The 20,315-nt window shown below is 36.2% G+C and overlaps 1 protein-coding gene across 1 annotated transcript; it reads left to right on the forward strand.

Annotated features, from left to right (window-relative positions):
• Positions 1–673: 673 nt before the first annotated feature.
• On the forward strand, positions 674–16,693 carry LOC140161169 (uncharacterized). The gene is made up of 6 exons (XM_072184613.1): positions 674–944; positions 11,166–11,476; positions 12,988–13,034; positions 13,252–13,560; positions 15,636–15,808; positions 16,555–16,693. Exons 2-5 carry the CDS (start codon positions 11,191–11,193, stop codon positions 15,681–15,683), a joined length of 690 nt encoding a protein of 229 aa, XP_072040714.1. The 5' UTR covers positions 674–944; positions 11,166–11,190; the 3' UTR covers positions 15,684–15,808; positions 16,555–16,693.
• The last annotated feature ends 3,622 nt before the right edge of the window (positions 16,694–20,315 follow it).

Genomic DNA, 20,315 nt, shown 5'->3' on the forward strand with positions numbered 1-20,315 from the left:
GAATAACTATACAGCATCCCTATAGGCAAATACACCAGTAGGCACTGGTGTATTAATTCAGAACAATGGTCATTTATAAACAGATGTTCGATCCCTCTGACCCAAATTCCCTTGGAAATATAATTGGATGGGGGGGTAATCTGCCTCCCTGTGCCCCACTGTTACCCCTGTAGGCATATGTATGTTTGTTTATTTGTTTGTTTTAAAAACAAATGTGTAGAAAAAGACTTTTCAGGATGTCAAAAATGTTGAAAGAAAAAAAACCCTTTTTCTGGAATTTCCAAAATTAGGGTCGGTATTCATATGTACAGTAAAAAAAAATTCCAGATTTTCCAGATTTCTAGGGTCGGGCGGTGGAGGACAGCAAACAATCTTTTTGGGCTTAAAATGACGAATTTTAACTACATTTTTTACTGAGTATTATTTATAGAGGGTCGGAGTAGAGTGCCTAATTGGAAGTGCAGGGCTAAAAATAGCGTTTATATTGAACAGATAAAACATTTTTTACAGATAAATGTAATAATTCGGTTCCAAAAAGACGCGTAAAGTCAAATAGTACATTTGGCTGGTTCAAGAACATACCGCACCGGTATGTGGGTCAGGTGACTCGGGTCTTAGGCAAATTCCTTCTAAATCCAAGTTAATTCCCAGATTCTTGAAACAAGTTGGAAGTTCATTGTTACCCGCATTTGACCCTACTCGGAAACTGTCAAGGTTACTATTGTACTATTTTATACGACTGAATGGCAAGACCAAAAGTGATACCTGATTGGTCAATCCGGCTTAATCTACCTACGCTAAGACAAAGAATATGTTCTGATCATGTTCAATATAAGAGAAGTTGCTGTTCAACTTGTACGGAAACAAAACAGTGGATGCATTTTGAGTATTACATTTGGAAAGTAAGGTGCGAAGAAATTCAGATAATCGTATTTAACGCAAAGGTAAGTACTCTTTTACATTATTTTATTGGAGAATTTTAACAAAAGGTTGCTTTAAAATTGACAAATGAGTTGATTATATGTTGATACGCATGTAGGAGGCCTACATGTACTGACCATGCTGACTGCGGCATCGGGTACAACCTTAAAACGAATCTTATTGAATCATTTATAAAGCAGGATGAAAATTGGGGTTTATAGGCCTTATACTTGTGAAAGACTTGAAAGGGCAAGTTACCCCGCAAGTTACCTGATGAGGATATTCAAGGATCAACACAAACGACATGTTGACAAAAAAGCACCGCATGCCGCACTCACATCAGCTCATCAGGCCATTACTATATATACATTTCAGCTCATTTCATTGCCTAAACATGATGAATTCGTTTGTTTCTAAACAATTAATTGGTTGTTAAAACATTGTCGTATTCATATTTGATTTGCATGCCATTCTTTTCGTTTATTGAACCAAAAATTTCCATTTCAAATAAAAATAAATGTACAACGCACACGCACGTAAAATGGTGATGAATTTTATGAATGAGGTGAAAATGTTATAAATATATACTTCAAAGGAGCATTTCGTGATCCTATCATCCTCTTTTTATGACATTTTTCAGCAGATATCCACAAATAAAGCTTATTCCCAATATTCAGTTGATTCCGATTTTGTGTTCGCGAGTTTATGCATGATTATGTATATTACACTGCTCCATAGACAATGTGTTGTAATTTCGTTTCTGGTATACCAGAATGAAATTCAAATTTGACGATATTTTTGCTAAACGAATTAATCTGCAACAATTTTTAGGTACATAAACATTATGTAGCCAGAGGTTTCCAGTGGTATAAAAATCTCAACTTTTTCTGAAAAAGTGGGGATGAGGTTATGGATTACTAAGGGGCGCACCATTAGATTTCCAGGGGGGGGCATGGGAGTTTTTTGAAAAAAAAAAACTTTGCCCACTAGCGAGAAAAAAAAAAAAACTTTGCCCACTAGTGAGAAAAAAAAAAAAAATTTTGCCTCACTGATGAGTAAAAAAAAAAATTTCCCCCACCCAACTTTGTATAAAAATATACATTAAAATTGAAAAAAAAAACTTCGCCGCCAAAGGCGGCGAAAAAAAAAAAATTTTGTGCTCTTGGAGGCGAAAAAAAAAAAATTCCGCCGCCTTCGGCGGCGAAAAAAAAAATTCTGCCTGACCCAAACTCCCATGCCCCCCCTGAGAATCTAATGGTGCATCCCTAAATGCTCTTTAACGTGTGACGGCGGTGATACCGCAGTTTTGAAGTTAAATGTCAGTCTTGGTAGGGCCTGATAATTATCAATTAATTTTAGGAATACATTTCTTATAATAATTATATATTGAATTGTTGCGGAATTATTAGTCCATAAAAGCTCATAAATGCATGCATGTACTATTTGGCCCATTTTTACACATACCTATACATCGGAACCATTTACGTCAATTGCAAATGTAAGGTTATCGCCCGTTTAATTTGCTACCAATTCTCATTAATATGCGTCAAATCCGTAGAAGGTCATAACAAAGGTGAAAACCTCACATATTTGAACAAAATAATGAATGAGCGAAACAGGTGTTGGGCAAGTTCAAAGTCATTTTGAAATCCCAGGTGTTGATAGGTGTTTGCAAGTTCATTTATGTTGAGAAATAATGCATTGGATTTGTACTGTGTGCTATAGGAATGAGGTGACATTACAAATAGGCCTACAGGGTGGTCCAAAAAGAACTTTACCCAACTTGAACTTAATTTCTCGGAGTTTAGAGCAGCTATTCCATTATTGTTACATATTTTAAATATATACATGTATCTTTCTTAGAATATGTGCTGAAAGAATGAGAGAAAAATAAGTAATTTAACAAATAATGGCAGTAATTTTATTTCAGAGGGTCGATAATCACTTTGTCCACGCGTAATGGGATGTATCCGATTACCATCAGCATTCTTACATTTCTGGAAACGAATTCGAATAATGGGAGACTTGTTAAAGGATGATTATCACAAACAAACTCATGAGTATCTAAATCTTGTTTATTCATATTCATTTTTTACCAACCATTTACAAATCAACCAGAATAACTGAACACAGTGCTACAATTATTGATAATATTCTTACAAATAACTATAACGATATTAAAAAGGAAATAATTGTTACAGATATCAGTGATCATTTACCAACTATAATGATCAACAAACAGGTAGCAAGGAAAACGCCAACTGAAAAGAGAAACTATTTCTATAAGAGGACTCACAATGAAAGTAATATTAACAACTTAAGACAAAAACTTTCGAATGTAGATTGGAATGGCAGAATTGGATAACGAAGATGTTAACGATAGATACAATAAATTTGTACATATACCTTTAATAAATTATATGATGAATCGAATGCATACCTTTAAAGAAACATAAGTGTAATAACAAAAAAGAACCGAAATCTCCGTGAATAAGTAAAGGTCTTCTCACAAGTATTAATGTTAAAAATATATAAAAGGTATATTCAAAAATCATGTGATGATAGGCTTGCAGCATTCAAAAAATATAGAAATAAGTTGAATGCTTTAAGAGCCACTGTCTGTAAGATTCAGACTCTTGTGATTCAAGTGCGTCATAAATTTTCTTTAAAAAAAATAGGATGATGCAACATTGGTCCAAGAAAATAACCCCAAAGTTTTAGCTTCCTCGCTCATTTCGTTTGTCCGCAAAAAAATAATGAAATTTTGGCCCCAAAAACATCGTTAAATGGTTTATCATCTAGCAATGACTACAAAATTGTGCGCCAACATTGGCCCAGTAAATAGAAAACAGTTTTTGAATCCTTCTATGGGTGTCATTACAATTACACGAAAAAATGGTTGGGTTACCATTGGCGCGTCGTAATAAACAAGTTTAAAATATTAGTGAAAAGCGCCCTCGTGTTGTTTTCTGTGGCTTGAAACTTGTTGCGCCATTAAGCACCCATATAAAAAGCAAGCTGAAATGGATAAACTAATTATTTTGAAGCAAATGCAAATGCAAAATTGATGGGTGCTCGTTGGCGCTAGAAGAAAATTGGGATCAAAGGTCAAATTTTCTTATTTTGCGCCATTTTCACGCCTCATTAATTTTGTGCGCCAAGGTCAAAGCACATTAAAAGTGGTGTTCAGTAGTAAACAAACTATAACTCTAATAAAAGAAACAGAAACAAGCTTGGGTCCTGTTGGTTTAGTATTTTTAATGATTTTCTAAATATCACCCTAAAGCCTAGTAAATAGTAAATAATAGACCAAATCGGGGTTCCATCAATATTCAAGCATCCACAACAGGACGCGCCAACAGGTACCCGTGGTGTTTTTATTTCATTCACCATATTTAAGTGCTGTTATTTGCATTTATGTAGAAATTAGTTTGGGCTCATGTTGGCGCAAGGATGTTTTAGGGGTCAAAGGTTAATCCAAAACCATAAAGCGCTGCTTTATGATAATTTGTGCAACCAATATGCAATCTTCAAGCATCCACTACTATGTGCCAAAGAGTACCCATGATGTTTTTACTTCAATCAGTTTATCTAAGTGCTGTCAATTGCATAGAAATTAGTATGGGTTCATGTTGGCACAAGGATATTTTTAAGGTCAAAGGTAAATACAAAACCATAAAATGCTACTTTTTGATAGTTCCTGCAACTAATACGCTATCTTCAAGCGTCAACTACTAGATGTGCCAAAAAGTACCCATAATGTTTTTACTACAATCAGTTTATCTAAGTGCTGTTCCTTGCATTTATGTAGAAATTTATTTGGGTTCATGTTGGCGCAAGGATATTTTAAGGGTCAAAGGTCAATCCTAAAGCACAAAGAGCAACTTTTTTGCGAGTTTGTGCAACTGTGAAAATGTGCGCAAACATTGTCCCAATTTCTACCTCAAATGGAGTGTATATTTGCTTGTTGAAGTCATAACAATGGGATGCTCATGGCACAGTGATATTTAAGAATAAAACACTTTAATTTTGTTGAATGCAGAATGTGTATAAATTGAAACTTACCCTGCATTTTCAGATCATGTGACCATCCACAACAAACCAAGTGGAAGGTACACATTTTAAGTTTTCATGGTTTACAAAAATATTTAGGAACTCCAAAATATTATAAGCCTGCACATGTTACAAGTATATTGATTCATTGCAGTCAAAATGCACTATTGATCTTCATATAATAATATTAAGCTTGTAACTTCTGCATTTTTATTTAAAATTGGTCACATACTTGTAATATTTGGCTCTTTAATTTAAAGTTTAAATATCAATATGCCAATATTATCCCAGGGATTTTTATTAAGAAATTTAATAAATCGAGTTGGCAGGTTATAGGTAGTGAAAAATTATGGGATCTTGTTGCCATTGAAATTACCAACACTCAAAGAATGCAATTTGTCATATTTTTTTATAGTTTTTTGTATTGACCTTTGACCCTCAGAATATCATTGCGCCAACATGAGCCCAAACATATTCCTATAGATACACAAGTAACAGCACTTGGATAAACTAAATGAAGTTATAACACCATGGGTACTTGTTGGCGCATCGAGAAATGGATACTTGAAGACTGCATATTGGTCGCACAAACTAACGTAAAAGTAGCATTTTGTGATTTTGAAGTGACCTTTGACCCTTAAAATATCCTTGTGCCAACATGAGCCCACACCTATTTCCACAGAAATGCAAGCAACAGCACTTGAATAAACTAACTAAAGTTAAAACACCATGGGTACTTGTTGGCATATCTAGTAGAGGACGCTTAAAGTTCGCATATAGTACGGCATGGCATATTATTTACAGTTTACTTGCCTTTTAGATGATATTTAGAAAATCATAAAAAATACTAAACCAACAGGACCCAAGCCTTTTACTGCTTCTTTTAGTAGAGTTACAGTTTGTTTACCACTGAACACCACTTTTTCTGTTCTTCGACCTTGGCGCATGAAATTAATGAGGCGTGAAAATGGCTCAAAATTAGAAAATTTGACCTTTGACCTCCATTTTCTTCTTGCGCCAACGAGCACCCATCAATTTTGCATTCGCATTTGATTCTAAATAATTAGTTCATCCATTTCAACTTGTTTTTTTCATGGGTGCTTAATGGCGCAATGAGTTTAAAGCCACATAAAACAGCACGAGGGCGCTTTTCACTAACATTTTAAACTTGATTATTACGACGCGCCAATGGTAACCCAACCATTTTTTGTGTCATTGTAATGATACCCATAGAAGGATTCAAAAACTGTTTTCTTTTCACTGGGCCAACGTTGGCGCACAATTTTCTAGTGGCTGCTAATTGATAAACCATTTAACGATGTTTATGGGGCCAAAATTTCAATGATTTTTTTCGGACAAACGAAATGAGCAAGGAAGCTAAAATTTTTGGGGTAGTTTCTGGGACTGATGTTGCATCATCCTATTTTTTTTAAAGAAAATCCATGACGCACTTGAATCACAAAGTCCCATTTCGGTCCCATTCTTACCGACAATGGCTGTTAATACGAAAATAAAAAAAGAGTATTATCAAAAGAAATTTGAGTCAGTTAAACACAATTTACAAAAGACATGGAAAACAATTAATTCTATAATTGGACGTAAGAAAAATAGAAATGTACAAGCTCAATTTAAAAATACTCAAGGTGATATTATACTTGATTCTGAGAAGATTTCAAATGAATTTAATAACTTTTTGTCAATATAGGACCAAAATTAGCCTCCAATATCAAATTTACTGGGAACAATTATTATGATTATTTAGAAAAACCATTTAGCAGCAGTATGTATATGAAACCAATCGTAAGAAATTATAAAAATTATACATAAGTTCAATCAAAATAAGAGTGCTGGTCATGACAACATTGGTAACTACATTGTTAAAAGAATTGCTAAAGAAATCTCAGATCCATTAAGGAAGTCTCCGGCAATCACAACATTATGCCTTATATGAAAGAAAATAATTATCAAGCACGAATCACATAGTTTTAATTAAAACAAACTCATAGTGACCATAAAAACGAATAAAAACATCCGACTCTCAACACGCGATATTCAAAATTCCCGGGCACCGAAATTGTCGAGTGCAATGACGTCCCAATAATACAATGAAGGCTGACGACAATTGAGCACAAACAATTATTACGTCATTGCACTTAAACTATTTCAGTGCGGGAATTTTGAATATCGCGTGTTGAGAGCCGACTGTTTATATTAGTTTTTATGGTCAATATGAGTTTATTTTAAATAAAACCATATGATTCGTGCTTGATAATTATTTTTCTAACATATAAGGTATAATGTTATGATTGCCGGAGACCCCCTTTAACAATAAATAATTTGTAATCTCTCTCTCAGGGAAGGTGTCGTTCCAGATGAATTAAAAATAGCAAAAGTAATTCCTATCTATAAAAAAGAGAATCCTGAATGTTTTTTTAATTATCGTCCTGTTTCAGTTTTGCCATGTTTTTCCAAAATACTTGAAAGACTTGTGTTTAACAGATGCATGAACTATACTGACAAATATAACATATTAAATGATAAACAGTTTGGATTTAGACCAAAACATTCTACATATATGGCAATTTTAGAATTTATTGACAAAATTAGTAATTCAGTTGAAAAAAAAGAAACAACCTTAGGAATATTCCTGGACTTGTCAAAAGCCTTTGATACTCTTGATCATAGCATATTATTATATAAGTTGGAATACTATGGATTTAGAGGTAATGCCTTGAAATGGTTTGAAGATTATTTATCAAATAGAAAACAGTATGTGTATTATGATTCATGTAAATCTCAATATAAAAATATTCAATGTGGAGTGCCCCAAGGATCAATCCTGGACCCATTATTATTTCTTTTGTATGTAAACGACATCATAAACACCTCATCGATTCTTGAATTTTTGTATTGTTTGCCGACGATACCACCATCACCTATTCACATGCAGACATTTTGTCTAAGCATCACGAATTCAAGTCCTATCATATATGTTTTGTTTACTTCTTTAACACGCAAAGTATAGACCAGACAGGTCAACTAATAGCACTCTTAATGTGGGTCTACTTTTCGGCGTAGTGGTAAAGCCTAACATTTCCCGCCGAGTTTAGAGCAGCTATTCCATTATTGTTACATATTTTAAATATATACATGTATCTTTCTTAGAATATGTGCTGAAAGAATGAGAGAAAAATAAGTAATTTAACAAATAATGGCAGTAATTTTATTTCAGAGGGTCGATAATCACTTTGTCCACGCGTAGTGGGATGTATCCGATTACCATCAGCATTCTTACATTTCTGGAAACGAATTCGAATAATGGGAGACTTGTTAAAGGATGATTATCACAAACAAACTCATGAGTATCTAAATCTTGTTTATTCATATTCATTTTTTACCAACCATTTACAAATCAACCAGTATAACTGAACACAGTGCTACAATTATTGATAATATTCTTACAAATAACTATAACGATATTAAAAAGGAAATAATTGTTACAGATATCAGTGATCATTTACCAACTATAATGATCAAAAAACAGGTAGCAAGGAAAACGCCAACTGAAAAGAGAAACTATTTCTATAAGAGGACTCACAATGAAAGTAATATTAACAACTTAAGACAAAAACTTTCGAATGTAGATTGGAATGGCAGAATTGGATAACGAAGATGTTAACGATAGATACAATAAATTTGTACATATACCTTTAATAAATTATATGATGAATCGAATGCATACCTTTAAAGAAACATAAGTAAAAAAAAAAAAAAGAACCGAAATCTCCGTGGATAAGTAAAGGTCTTCTCACAAGTATTAATGTTAAAAATAAGTTATATAAAAGGTATATTCAAAAATCATGTGATGATAGGCTTGCAGCATTCAAAAAATATAGAAATAAGTTGAATGCTTTAATACGAAAATAAAAAAAGAGTATTATCAAAAGAAATTTGAGTCAGTTAAACACACTTTACAAAAGACATGGAAAACAATTAATTCTATAATTGGACGTAAGAAAAATAGAAATGTACAAGCTCAATTTAAAAATACTCAAGGTGATATTATACTTGATTCTGAGAAGATTTCAAATGAATTTAATAACTTTTTGTCAATATAGGACCAAAATTAGCCTCCAATATCAAATTTACTGGGAACAATTATTATGATTATTTAGAAAAACCATTTAGCAGCAGTATGTATATGAAACCAATCGTAAGAAATTATAAAAATTATACATAAATTCAATCAAAATAAGAGTGCTGGTCATGACAACATTGGTAACTACATTGTTAAAAGAATTGCTAAAGAAATCTCAGATCCATTAAGGAAGTCTCCGGCAATCACAACATTATGCCTTATATGAAAGAAAAATAATTATCAAGCACGAATCACATAGTTTTAATTAAAACAAACTCATAGTGACCATAAAAACGAATAAAACATCCCGACTCTCAACACGCGATATTCAAAATTCCCGGGCACCGAAATTGTCGAGTGCAATGACGTCCCAATAATACAATGAAGGCTGACGACAATTGAGCACAAACAATTATTACGTCATTGCACTTAAACTATTTCAGTGCGGGAATTTTGAATATCGCGTGTTGAGAGCCGACTGTTTATATTAGTTTTTATGGTCAATATGAGTTTATTTTAAATAAAACCATATGATTCGTGCTTGATAATTATTTTTCTAACATATAAGGTATAATGTTATGATTGCCGGAGACCCCCTTTAACAATAATTTGTAATCTCTCTCTCAGGGAAGGTGTCGTTCCAGATGAATTAAAAATAGCAAAAGTAATTCCTATCTATAAAAAAGAGAATCCTGAATGTTTTTTTAATTATCGTCCTGTTTCAGTTTTGCCATGTTTTTCCAAAATACTTGAAAGACTTGTGTCTAACAGATGCATGAACTATACTGACAAATATAACATATTAAATGATAAACAGTTTGGATTTAGACCAAAACATTCTACATATATGGCAATTTTAGAATTTATTGACAAAATCAGTAATTCAGTTGAAAAAAAAGAAACAACCTTAGGAATATTCCTGGACTTGTCAAAAGCCTTTGATACTCTTGATCATAGCATATTATTATATAAGTTGGAATACTATGGATTTAGAGGTAATGCCTTGAAATGGTTTGAAGATTATTTATCAAATAGAAAACAGTATGTGTATTATGATTCATGTAAATCTCAATATAAAAATATTCAATGTGGAGTGCCCCAAGGATCAATCCTGGGCCCATTATTATTTCTTTTGTATGTAAACGACATCATAAACACCTCATCGATTCTTGAATTTTTGTATTGTTTGCCGACGATACCACCATCACCTATTCACATACAGACATTTTGTCTAAGCATCACGAATTCAAGTCCTATCATATAGGCCTATGTTTTGTTTACTTCTTTAACACGCAAAGTATAGACCAGACAGGTCAACTAATAGCACTCTTAATGTGGGTCTACTTTTCGGCGTAGTGGTAAAGCCTAACATTTCCCGCCGATTACGAGCTGATCAAACTATAGCATGACTAGTGAGGAATAAGATCTTAGATTGTAATTCATTCATGCATGTAAAATTGTGAATGACAAGCCGAGTGTGTTTACCAATATGCATGCCTAACGCAATACTGTTGGTAATCGGATAATTGAATTACGTGTGGACAAAGCTTGTGATTTTGGACCCTCTGACGTAGTAAAACTGCTGCCATTTTGTTACTTTAGCTTCTTTTTTTTTCTAATTTTTTCACCACATATTCTTAGAAAGACACATATTTAGCATATGTTACACTTCTGACCGGGACTTCTGAGAATAGCTGCTCCAAACTCCGAGATATTGACCTTTCAAATCGGGTAACGTTCTTTTTGGTCCACCCTGTATGTTAACTTCTTAATTTCACCAAAAAAGTTAAGACTGGATAAAGAAATAAAGACAATATCAGAATCTCTAAAACGGACAGAAAACATGTTTTTTTTTTATTTTGCCTAATTATATTAGTATTATTATTATCATTGTCATATAGGTCTAGTTATTATTATTTTATTAATTTACATTATCAATATCATTCATATCATTAATATTATTATTATTATTTATTATTACTATTGTTATGATTATAATTATTATTAATTATATTTTTGCGATGTTATATTTATCTGTTTATAAATTTCATAGAATATATCACCAAGAAGAACCCAAGATGGAGACGCATCACACATGTATATTACTTGTATTCGCTCTAACTTATTTGGCAACATACACAACAGCTCGTGCACAACCATCAGATGAATTAGCACAAAGACAGTACCAATTAACTCTAGATACATTTGGGTATATTAATGAACAATTACGGGCCCAAGAGAGAATGTTAGAGGAACGAATTAGACTCTTGGAGGAGAAAGTAACAGAACTGGAGTCACGACCCCGCCAACGACCTGCTGGAGGGAGGGGAGGGGGAGGCAAAGGAAAAGAAGGTGGTAGCAAAGGTATGTTTGACTTAATATGTTTTTTTTTGTTGGTTCGCCCTTTTATTTCTTCTTTTTTTGCCAAAGTCGCTGACGAATTTGGCTACGCAATCCATAATTCCATACTACATGTACTACATTGTACCTCATGCCAAAAGAAGACCTGAATATCCACGTACCTCCTATCTAAGGTATGATGAGGACATGATTCAAGCAAAACAGATAGCCGCACTTGCCAAAGATAATAATAATAATAAAACGGCATTTCGCTTTCTGAATACTCAGATTCCTCAAAGCGCGTCACGGGTCGATATGCTGCCAAGCCCCAAAGGGCAGCGCAAGTTGACCTCAATGCTGAGTGTGACAGACAACAGGCCCGGGCTGATCCCCTGCTCTTTACGAAAAAGGCCTGCAACTTTTACATGTCCAGATATTGCTCTTCTGGTACATGGGACCACCATTTTACGTGACTCTCCGAACCACGGCATGCTATGCACCAACTGTGGTGTCTGCACGTTTAGGGCCACAATGAGTGGGATAGAGGATAAATGAGAAAGCTCATGATCTTACAACCTTCGGACCTATAGCCTAGCACACCAAACTACATGACCACCCTCTACTTCTAGGCTAATACTGTAGCCTTCTACAGGGTGGACTAAGGATGACCACCATTTCCCTTCTCCTCTGTTCATCCGCCACTCGACCGCCAGTGGACTGCCGTTGACTTTGGATGTCGTAACTCATCCGCCTTCACTACTGATGCTAACTGCTGGTGCTAGCTCGCTAGATCCGCCGTTGATCTTCGCCATAACCCTGGCCAGGGAGGCTAAGGGGGTACCCAGTGCTTGCCATGGGCACTGCCCCCACGTCTATGGAAAGGGGAGGGGTGACTCACTGTCCCTCCATGGGCTGCCTTAAAAAGGGTCCCATGCCGTATCCAAAGATCACTGTGCATTGAGAAATTTTGTGGTCGCCTGCTCCGCAACCGAAGTATGAGGAGTCTGTTAGTTTATATTTAAATAAAATTAAAACTTCTATACAGATGTAAATCCTCGATGTTATAATTTTATTACATATATATTTATTACACATATATAAACCGTTATAAGACCTGGCTGTAAATTAACTAATTGTTGAATTCCATGCGTAGAATGTTCATCGTGTGATTACTACTGCAATGATGCAGCATCTGCCTAGATGTTAATATCAACAGCAAAGGATTTACATGTATACCTATAACGCATTAACATAATGACATTGCATATCAAAATAATTTCTCAAGTCGCATTCAAGTTGAAATTATAGCATGTGGTGTGGGGTGTGTAGTGTGTTTGCCAGAGGTTCATCATCTATGCTATCCTCCTGAAGTTCTGAGGACTTCAACATAACATTTAGCAACACCCCGATCATGCCGATGCACCACTGAAGACCTCTTTAGTTGTGTATGGGTGTATTGTATGGGTGTTGTCTAACTTGTCTTACCTATCCCAGCGGCTTCATTTACCATCACGTTTCACGTTTGTTCTCCACAGACCCAGGAGATGCGGCACCACACACAGATGAGCCGGTTCTTACACAGGTAAGACAATGCCTCAGTATTTCCTTGAACAGTTAACATGTTAAATGGAAATTATTTCAACAATCCTACATTATAGACTTATCCAATTCCTACACCTCAATGGCAGACATTTACAGGATCCATCCCAACTGAAATGTGAAATAATACAGGCACAGTGGTGTCATCGAAGTTGGAGCAGGTAATAATATAACATATATTATCATTTATAATTCTGAAGGCTCGAACTACGACGAAGGCCCCAACTACAACGAAAGCTCCGACTACAACAATGAAAGCTCCAACGACGACAATGAAAGTTCCAACGACAACAATGGAGGTTACTACAACAATGAAGGCACCAACCACAGTCAAGTCAACTACCGTTGCACCTGTACCTACAACTCTTGCAGCTTTCCTGTTTTTGAATACACATGTGCTTCTATCTATCAGAGTGGTTACACTACATCTGGAGATTACACCATCGATCCCGATGGCTTTGGCTCAAATGCACCATTTGCGGTCTACTGCGATATGGATAATGGTGAAGGTAAATATATACAATATTAAATGTTCATATAGTTCATATCAATGCATTGGTTTACAACCCTGAGTGTCCAATTATGCCCATCTCTCTTTCGAAGCGTTAAGCTGAATTTATATCGATCGCCAAGCGATTGCGATGTGCACACCGCTTTTGGAAAGCGATGTGCAATCGCCGAATTATCCCCAGACACTGAAATGACGAAAGCACTTACACCAAAATTTGGGCCTCTGGTCAGCCATTCAGAAAGAACGCATAATTTATTCAAGCAATGTTTTTAGAAAATTCCCTGGAATCAGCCAAATAATAATGATTTCTGGACAACTTTTTCGCCCGAAGTAAATACCCGACCGAGCATCCCAACAATTACTGGGAAGCTAGTTGCGCCTATAACCCAAGAGTTCCCCTTAACACTGGGAACTATTTCGCTAGGCACTCATCTAGCGATCAACTCCTTATCGAGGAGGAAAAGCTCCATATACCAATGGACAAATATTTCGCTAGGCAATCCTCTACACGATCATCTCCTCGGAGGAGGAAATAAAAAGCTCCATAATACCAATGGAGAGAATATAAAATGCCGCGGACTTACATGAATTCGCTAGGCAGTCATCTAGCGCGTCAAAAGAAATTAAATGGCTGATACCTTTCTCATTTTCTTATTATATTCATATTCAGATTACATAGTGGACATCGGTAAATTTACCCATGCCAAATACCCAGTAGGTAGATGCCTACGGATATTGGAACTACTAAATAGAATTGATTAATGTAGCACATGTATAATTCTGTACATTAAATCGATCATTTTAGAAAAATGATCCAAAAACTGCCACAAGGACTAAGTTGTTAACATCCGTACCCTGTACCATGGAATAAGCTATTTCTGATCCCCTCATTTCCTTTGCTAGTAAATACCGCAAGATCCACACTTGTGATTATTTGAAGAGCCTCTGAATTTTACGGTTGAGGCCTCTTCACCACAGTGGACCATTAACCCGATTTTTTGTTTGAACATGTTGAAGGAGTTAATTGCAAAACCCGTTATTTTTCGCTGCCAACGCCAAGCAAACACAGTGCCATGCTCTGCACATTTATAAATTCGAATACATAACTAGGATACCATGTCTAATACAAAAGGCAGCCTTTAACAGAAATTAACGCGATAACCAGCCGGCTGCGCAACCTCATAAAAACTTGAACCCAATATTTCATTTTTATTTATACTTTGATGAACAAGAAAATCTGAGGGCATAGTACTTGGCCCCTGTCTAGCTATCCCATGCCAACCTGGTGTTAATTCCTTCCTTCCTGCTATAAATAAAATTACTCGGCCTAAGACTGAAGGGCATTACCACCTAAGACTGAAAGTGGTACCAATTGTATCGATTTTGTTAATGCTTCTGAAGACACCCTAGAGTGAACACACCTATACAAAATAGAATTTAAGAAAATACAACTGCGCAACAGAATATAATGTGTTTCTGAGATAGAAATTGAACCTAAAGTGATCTACCCACGCACACTCTCACACCCGTATACAATAGTCATACTACTATGTAACTAAAAAACCTCAATGTAATTAGAATATTATTCAAATTCGGAGAACTCTCAATCGAATATATTTTCATTTCTCTTTCGTATTTCATCTCATTCCTAATTACCTTTTAATTTGAAGACCGACACTTTATATGTACTTGTCTCACTACTGCGAGACTCAAATTTTATGACACACTATCAAACTCTTGAAATCAATTTTAAACAGATATCAAATATGACATATGGGGAGTGGTGGGTGGGATAAAAAATTTCTGCATCCGTTCATCTGAAAAACTGACAGAGAATGGCCTTAGCCAACAAAATGGCCACCGACGGCTCCGAGCAAGGATGCCCGTGATTGGCCCTCCTGATACCAAACAAGGCACCCAATTGGCTCCCCATGAAAACAACGCGTGACCTCACGAGGGCGATCCCATTTCAGCTGCAGGGATAATTTTACGTTTCATTTGATGTACAAATTAAACTGCATTTTCCGATATCACTGTATTATTGCCATTACCTTTCTAACTTTCTTCGTGCAGGTATTACCATTGTTGGACACGATAGTGAACAAGAAAATATCATTGTGAATGGTCATGACGCACCCGGATCTTATATCTTACAACCACGTTACGGTAGTCGTGGCAACGAGATTAGTATGAGACAGCTAGGGGCTCTTACTGATGCGTCCTGGGAATGCCGACAGTTCGTCAGGGTGGGTGTTATTTGATTATCGTATAACTTTACATGTGCAAACGGCCCTTTTCAGAGCCACCATTTCGGATATGGTATATTTAATGTCCAACTAAATTCACCTGACACGGACAGTTTAACACGGTCATGTAATGTACATAGTTACACGTGCATATGGTTTGCCAATTTTCTGTGTCATCGCACTCATGCGAGACGCATCATCACTGAGTGTCAGCCTCTGCTATATGAAATATTTCATACATATAGGCCTATAATGTTACGTACTCACTGAGTTTAGTTCCAGACATTTTTAGAGTAGAATACTGCATTATCAATGGTTTGAGATGGACCACAGGCCTCTAGGTCTGTGGATGGGCTGGTGACACAGTCGTAATTCTTGGAATAGTTTGCAAGCTACTCACTCCCTAGGTTGTGGTTTGGTTGCACTATGTGGATGACACTTTTGCAATCATCTATCAAGCCCATGTGCAGAAATGTACAACACGCATTGGCACAGTAACAGCACTAGCATCATATCACATATCAAATTCGCTAACGAATCTGCTATTATTATAATGGGGAAACTCCCCACACGTAGTGAAACTCCAACTCTTATAAGGAACTCTCCAGATATCGGTGTATGCCTCCAGAAAACAACTCAACAAAAACCTCCAAAAACTTGGTGAGTGCTGTTGAAGACTTGTTATTTGAACAACAATTTCACAAATCGTTCACAATTCCAACTTTTTTTTTCTTCAAAAATGTCAGTATGGCTGCAGGAATTCTGCTATGATGAAACGAGACAGGAAGAGTGGCTTGACATACGCTTGGTGGGTTGATCGCTATGGTGTAAAACATGTCAACTGGGGTGGTGCTCCTACCGACAGCGGCAAGTGTGCTTGTGGAGGTAAGTGCGCGAGGGATTGGCTTCAATTGGTTTTAGTGTGTTGCATAATAATAGCCTAGTAAAAGGTGTGGCAAATGTGCATGGTAATTGTAGGCAGCTCACATAAAAACATATCAAAATTCCCGGAAAATCCACTGCAGCAGTGCCTAATTAGCATAAATCCAAAATGGCCGCTTTTGCAGGTAGTGGAATTTCAGAGTTGGTCATATCTTGTTAAAAAAACCTTACCAATGTATTCCTCTGGTCATAAGGGTTTAGAAAAAGTATAGTTTGACCACAGAATTAACTTCTAAATTCCACCCCTGCATAAGCGGCCATTTTGGAATGATGCAAATTAGTCCCGGTTCCACTACTTGGATTTTCGGGGACTTTCGATGTGTTATTTAATATTTCTGAAATGAATGGTGATTAAGTGGATGCTGTAATTTCTGTTGCAATTATTGTCAGCTTAACCCCTTTTGTTTTTAATTTGAATGGCCTATAGTGTAGTTTGATTTAATTGACTTTAATATTGCTAATTATATCGCTATATATTTTTTAACATCATCCACACATAAATGTTCTCCATAATCATATAGATCATGATTATTAATTTATTTTGTTTGTTTGATTTTTTAAGTGACCGACACGTGTTTCAATGGAGTACCAACTTGTAACTGTGACCATGATAAAGCAAGGAACCAAGCTGATGAGGGATATTTAGATGATCGATCTCTCTTACCAGTCATGACCATCAACCTTGGTGACACTGGAAATAAAAAGGAACGAGGTGCAATTACTCTCGGCAAGTTTATCTGCCAAGGATAAAACTCGGCAAACTTTGAAAGGATAAAGCTCGCCAGACTTTGAAAGAATGAAGACGTAATTCGGTGAATACGCCGCAAACATTCAATCATTCTACAATTTACAAATAGTTTTCTTGAATAATTATTATATATGTATATTGTGTTATTTTTAAATGGGGATGATTTGGATTGTTTCAGTTCTATATTCTTCAATCATCATAATGAAAAGACTGTGAAAGTAGAGATACTCGAATCTTAGCCCCGCTGCATATTTTTATTAAGTTGGCATATTCGATCCAACATGTCTTCGTTATTTAAGCTATTCCCATTTTCAAGTGAAATGTTTTATCTTCCAACACATGTTTGATGACGTCGACATCACATATAATTTATTTTCCGTCAACACACAAGAAGATAAAAACGTGTTCTATAGACCACTTGACATCACTGTTTATCAACAAAGGCGAGGGACTCGTCTATCGATATGCTCGAACGAGCCACTACAGTGACTACACTGATCAATGGCTTTCTTGTACTTTATGAAATGTGGCGGGCGATTTAAAATACACGTGCCCTTAGCAGACTATGATGCGTACGCACACTGCAGGGCAAAGAACAGTGTGAGAACAATGTAAATTGTCATAATGCGCACGCATACTGCCGGGCAATGACGTCACATGCCAAGTGGTCTATAAGCTGCATATTCTATCAGCGACTGCTAGGCCTTTACCTTGTTTAGGATTTTCAAAAGAAGTACTTGCATGTGCAACCATGACTGTTTCAAATAGCCCGCCAAAGTCATGCAGGTAACTCCGAGGTTGTGCATTGAATTGGTTTGAATGAAGAATACTACGGAAATAAGCGCCTTTTGTTAGGAAAGAAGTTCCACATGAGTAACGTGGACATTGTGGATATTAACCTCTATAGTGAATACGAATACGGTACTTGTTGAATGAATATTCTTCGTCGAGTATTTGGATGGTGAATGACCCTTTATATATATAACTAATTGTTGGTCTAATCACTTGAATGATTTTACAAATCTACGTTTATTCAATAGAGGTTATCCACTTTACTCATGTGTAACTTCTAACAAAAGGCGCTGATTCCCGTAGTATTCCTTATTCAAAACATTTCAATGCATGACTCCTGGCGGGCTATTTTGAAACAGTCATGGTTGCACATGCAGGTACTTCTATTGAAAGTCCTAAACAAGGTATAGCAGTCGTTGATAGTATATGCAGCGTATAGAACACGGATAACCTCTATTCATGTAACAAACATTTTAAATCTTTATAATTCAAGAAGGTGGTTACGGATGATTTGAACTATAAACACCTGGATCGTGATGGGTAATGCTATAGAAATTTTACATAAAGCTGACAAGTCAATGTATTTTTCAATCGCACCTGCAAAACCATTGTTATTATTACGGTATCAATCAGCAATTGATCAATTTGTAAATGAGCAACCTATTTCTATAAAACTCCATTCGTGGAAAATAATGGAGCGATAAAACAATAGCGCGACGTCATAGGTGTGTATAGACCTTTTTCCCTCTTTCCCATCATGCACTATTCCAGGGGGGTATGAGTGTCGCAAAATACATCATCTCCCCGGGGAGTACAGAGTTATGTTCATCACATTCTGAATACGGACATTTCGACTGGTGCCTTCATCACAAAAAAGGAATCCCCGATAATGATGATAATGGCGCCACAGTCACTAATACCTTTCGGGGGCAAAAAACAACATTTCTATGCCTTATGGACATGGTGTATTCACCCAAAAAAGTTTCCTGTTATTGAAACCTAACTTTGCATACATTTTATAGACCTAATGGTGAAAAACTGATGACGGGACACGCAGTGATATTTTACCGGCGTCCGTTTCACTTTTTTTCGGAGTTGAAAATAAAACGAACACAAAATCTCTTACACAGATGTTCTGCATCGCCCGTAACTGCATCACTCGTGTATTCAATAATTGCATAATTAGTAACATCGATGGCCTTTACGATAATCCGCATATATGGAATCAGTATGACCATATTAAGACAAAATAATTGCAAAGGCCTGGCAAAGACCATCGGATGCACACGATCTATGAGGTTGATGAACTACGTCATACCCCCCTGGAATAGTGCATTGTGGGATAGAGGGAAAAAGGTCTATTAAGTCGGTTAATGGCCGCGGATTAGAACGTTCGTGGATAAGAATGGCCTTGGGCCTTCGGCCCGCGGCCATTCTTATCAACGAACGTTCTAATCCGCGGCCATTATCCTATACATACTGGACAAGTGGACTTTCTGCTTGCAGCATGATTAATTGAGTTATCGTCACTACACACAGTGCTCCAAGAGTACTATAACTTTAGTGTTCCATGAGCACTATGTGGTGACGATAACTCAATTTTGCTCCATATCACTACAAGGACAGGGGTGGACCCGACCCGAAATAGGTGATCAAGACGTGGCCAGGGGCGGTCCCAGGTTTTTGAGAGTATGGGCAGTTAGCGCCCATGAATACCCGGTGAATACCCCCACCCCGAGTCCATCCGGATTCGTCCTTGGTTGTGGATAGGCAAACATGCAATAAAACTTATCAGCATTAATGTTAGGAACTATTTTAAACTGTTGCGATTTGGTAGTTCACAGCATCTTGCAAATGGTGGTGAACTTTGGCATAAATTGCATTTTCATAGCGAGTGTGTATAGAAGAATTTACATATCACAGATATACTTTTGTAGGTCCTGTGGTTCTTGAGTTATGTTGTAAAGAGGGCTGAAACAACAACACTTGTAAAACGTACATAACTCATTAACAACAATAAATAAA

This window comes from Amphiura filiformis, chromosome 9 (assembly GCF_039555335.1).
Source record: "Amphiura filiformis chromosome 9, Afil_fr2py, whole genome shotgun sequence".
NCBI classification, from domain to species: Eukaryota; Metazoa; Echinodermata; class Ophiuroidea; order Amphilepidida; family Amphiuridae; genus Amphiura; species Amphiura filiformis.

What these genes read in the sequence shown, in the direction of transcription:
- LOC140161169 (XM_072184613.1), top strand. Translation starts at nt 11,191, where the DNA reads ATGGAGACGCATCACACATGTATATTACTTGTATTCGCTCTAACTTAT. An exon ending in ATGAGCCGGTTCTTACACAG is followed by an intron (nt 13,035 to 13,251) that starts GTAAGACAATGC and finishes ATAATTCTGAAG; the next exon opens with GCTCGAACTACGACGAAGGC. An exon ending in CGATATGGATAATGGTGAAG is followed by an intron (nt 13,561 to 15,635) that starts GTAAATATATAC and finishes TTCTTCGTGCAG; the next exon opens with GTATTACCATTGTTGGACAC.